Here is a 3,500-nt window from a genome sequence, read left to right as displayed (position 1 = left end):
TTGAGTGCAAGGTTAGGGAGGTATCAACAAGAAACATTTCTCCGAGTTGTGGATGCTGACAGCTCCTCAGTAATAGAAGTTTGATTTGTCTGCCCGTCCCATCACTGAAACATTTAAACAACATACTTAATATATTTGCGTATATATATGCATGAATATGCGTATGTGTCTCAGCGCGCTGGCATCATTTCTGCTTCATTAAATGTAAAACGCATTAAAATTTTTTTATTTTGTCCGTGCTTATAGTCCCCCAGACAATGCAATTTAACTATTTGACGCATGACAGCACAAGTCAGCCTGAAGAATGCATCTCTAGACGGACAGAACTTGCTAATCTGCATTTATGGAAGTCGCTTGCGTCACAGACGTCAACACAGAACACCGATACAATCAGCAGTTTCTCACTGATCAGTGCAAAATTACTGTCTTTTATATCTGCAAACTGCGAAAACAATGCCGCCGCCCGAACGGGCTTTTGCAAAGCGCATCAAAACGATTGGAAATTTTTTTCTTCCAAAGCGTCTTTTAAGATAGTGAAAGCAATCATAGTTCTCAATGTTACTAGCGACAGCAGCAGCAGCACATAATCCGCAACTACTTTCCAAATAATTTCTCACTTTTGACTAAGACACTGCGAAAACCGACTACTACTAACCCAATACAGGTGACTGCATAGCAAAGGCGCGGTTCTGAGTGTGCAGACTGTATGCAGTGGCTTATAGGACATTCGTTGATAGCCGGCGCCACCGAATTCCCCTTTTCATAATAGTCAGCTTGCCCACTTTTGACTACAAACAAAAGCTGAGACCTATAGTAAGCAAAGTGGTCAAATCAAATGGCCAAAATTGAAGCAGTGCCAACTACCAGATGCACACATTCTCGTATATCCAGAAGAGGTGCAACCATCCGTGGCTCTGTTCACAATCAAACACTACATCAGGAGATAAATGCTTGTTGAGACGAGTAGATGGAACTTGCAAATAGCGATGTCTCTGCAGCTTTGATGACATCCTACATGGCTAAGCAAGAATCGCTGTTAAGAGCTTCCAATGTCGCACAGGTTCATACGCACCTGCACTATAGAAATGCGCGACAAGAGCATCGTCAAGTGCAGAAAGGACCGGTTTTTTTATAACTTGCCTGTTATACCCCTCGATATACCCATTGACATCCTATTAATGTTGTATTATTTCTTATATTAGCAAATGCCAATTTGTCATCGCAGATGGTGTCATCGAAATGTGAGTGGATTAGAAAAAGATCTGTTAATTTTTTTGAGGTCAAACAGGTGATCGACGCGTCTAGCCTGAGTTGAAGGGTACTGTCTTCCGTGCATGTGTTCGCTGCATTACTGCAACGTGCAGGAGATGATTAGGGACCCGAGGATTAGTTGTTCGTGTCTAAACTGTAGCGAAGGCAATCCATCCCAGCAAATTAGCTACTCGTTTAGCTCGGTAGACAAGACAACATCCTAGTGTGATATCGGGTCTGCGTGTGAAAAATTGCGATAGTTATATGAAACAAGGAACAACATTCTGCAAATGATTGCGGAACGCCGACAGAAAGATTTACTTGGTGCCAATTAGAATGTGAAGGTTGTAAGAATTTCACCAAACAGGTATTTTTGCTGTAGGGATAAGGTATTTGAGAACATCTCCAGTCTGACCCAAACAGTATACGAGGGCACTGAAGGGGCTTACAAGGGAGGTAACGTATCAGACACGAGAATGTTGAATCACCTGACCCAATCTGTTGTCCCTATAGACGGTATAAAGGTCACGTGCGGATTATCGGTCCATGTGACCACATTTGAAGACCATTGTCTGGACAACACAAGGCAGTGCAGTCGTGCTGTGAAGAGAAGACGGCAAGCAATAGATGTGTGAGTGGCAGGGACAGAGGAAATCGTGTGAATGCAGGTGCTGTGGATCGAAATACCGCAAAACTTAGGGGCTACATTTATAAGCAGTGTAACACTGGAAGGAGGGACTTTAGCCGTATTTTCACCTCCATGGCCGCGACAAAGCAAATCTCCATTGTCATCACTCACATTTCTAAGCTCGAGTTTTTCCACAGCACTAGCGGTCGAGTGGGACTGTCCGGCATGAACCCCACAACCAGTGGTGCTCCAAAGGCTCTGCCAAAGAGACCAATACCGTCATCACGTCCAATACCACTGCCATACCCGCAACCTCGCCTACGAGGAAGCACACAAGCACATAAAGTTACCAAGTACGCCTCGGCATGCAGCGTCGTGCACCCGCGCCCCGAGACGATTTTAAGAAATAACAAAAAGGTCTACTCATCCTCCATCCATGTTAAGGTCAATCTAGGGAAATCTCACATTACTATTAATACCCGTCAGCCAAGGTGTACAGCAATGGCTAACGCAACATCCACAAGCCACACGATCACCCACAGCTCCCCAAAGTTGGATGTACCTCCTGAAAGAATTTCCGCTCCATGGTCGCTCTGCTTGCCAGACGCCACTATCAACTACAAGACACTCGGCAGTCATTGCAATGCATTCCGTTCAGAGTGCTGCGCGCTTCCAAAGACGCAAAAACTGCAAGTGACCGCCTTACCGGTTAAATGAAAGGCAAATCTGACACCACGAAGAACAATGAAGCAAACCGATACACTCCAAGGAAACTACCAAGATGAAGAACAAGACTATCCACTCTTGGCGTGTATTTGCAAGCAATTAGGGCAGTCTGAACACATGCCTCTACCATCGTGGCAGGGATCTAGAGGGTGCTAGGTGGATAAGCTAACTTCCGGTTCTCGGTACACTGCTACTAGCAGTGACACCACTATCCCATTCCTAAGCACAAATGATGGAATGGGCAACACAATTGTGGGGGACTTCGTCGATTGTAGACAACTACCAACTCCTCGCAACTGTCGTATCCAAGGAAAGAGGCCTCACTTCTTCTCCTTGTTACTCAATAGGTGCAGAGATCGTGGAAATCGCCATCAAGGCCCAATTTTTGTAAATGCCGTTCTAAATTGTACACCATCACGATCCGAGAATAGCAACTGAATTGGCTATTTCCAAGACAAAACGCCCCCATTTTCTTTTTATCAAAAGCGTAATTATCAACAAACCCATCAGTTACATTGGCGCGATTTGGAATGGATTGAGGAAAATTCGACACAGGCGAAAACTTGCATCATGTCATAGATGCATGAAAGGCAAAAAGATATAATCGCTAACACTCTATTGTGTCTTCCAGACGCATTTAGGCACGAATTATCTAGATTGAAGAAGGATGTTGACTAGTGATGCAGTGGCAATGCCATATGTTGTTATTTGGAACTGAAAAGTGTCAAGACAATTACAAATACGCAACTTCCGTAAGTTTCCAGGTTAGAATGTTAAAAAAGTTGTCTCCAATCATTGCCTGATGAATCGATGGTATCGAAGATAAAATAAATAAGGAAAAGGAACTGGAGAAGAAGGAGAATTAGCAAGAAATCATCAAGTCTGCAGCGGGCAA

The 3,500-nt window shown here is 44.1% G+C and overlaps 1 protein-coding gene across 1 annotated transcript in view; it reads left to right on the top strand. All coding sequences in view use genetic code 11, as the record gives it.

The window, feature by feature from the left end:
- The window catches only part of EGR_10639 (hypothetical protein), a gene marked incomplete at both ends in the record, with an annotated part of 7,416 nt that overhangs the window by 3,289 nt on the left and 627 nt on the right, over nucleotides 1–3,500 (top strand). Inside the window, one exon of the mRNA XM_024499888.1 lies at nucleotides 1,203–1,288. Within this exon, the coding sequence (XP_024345699.1) occupies nucleotides 1,203–1,288 (86 nt within the window). The remainder of the gene's footprint in view (nucleotides 1–1,202; nucleotides 1,289–3,500) is intronic.

This window comes from Echinococcus granulosus (assembly GCF_000524195.1).
Source record: "Echinococcus granulosus chromosome Unknown EG_S00245, whole genome shotgun sequence".
NCBI classification, from domain to species: Eukaryota; Metazoa; Platyhelminthes; class Cestoda; order Cyclophyllidea; family Taeniidae; genus Echinococcus; species Echinococcus granulosus.
Note: the sequence above shows the minus strand (reverse complement) of the source record. Positions and strands in the feature narration are given on the sequence as shown.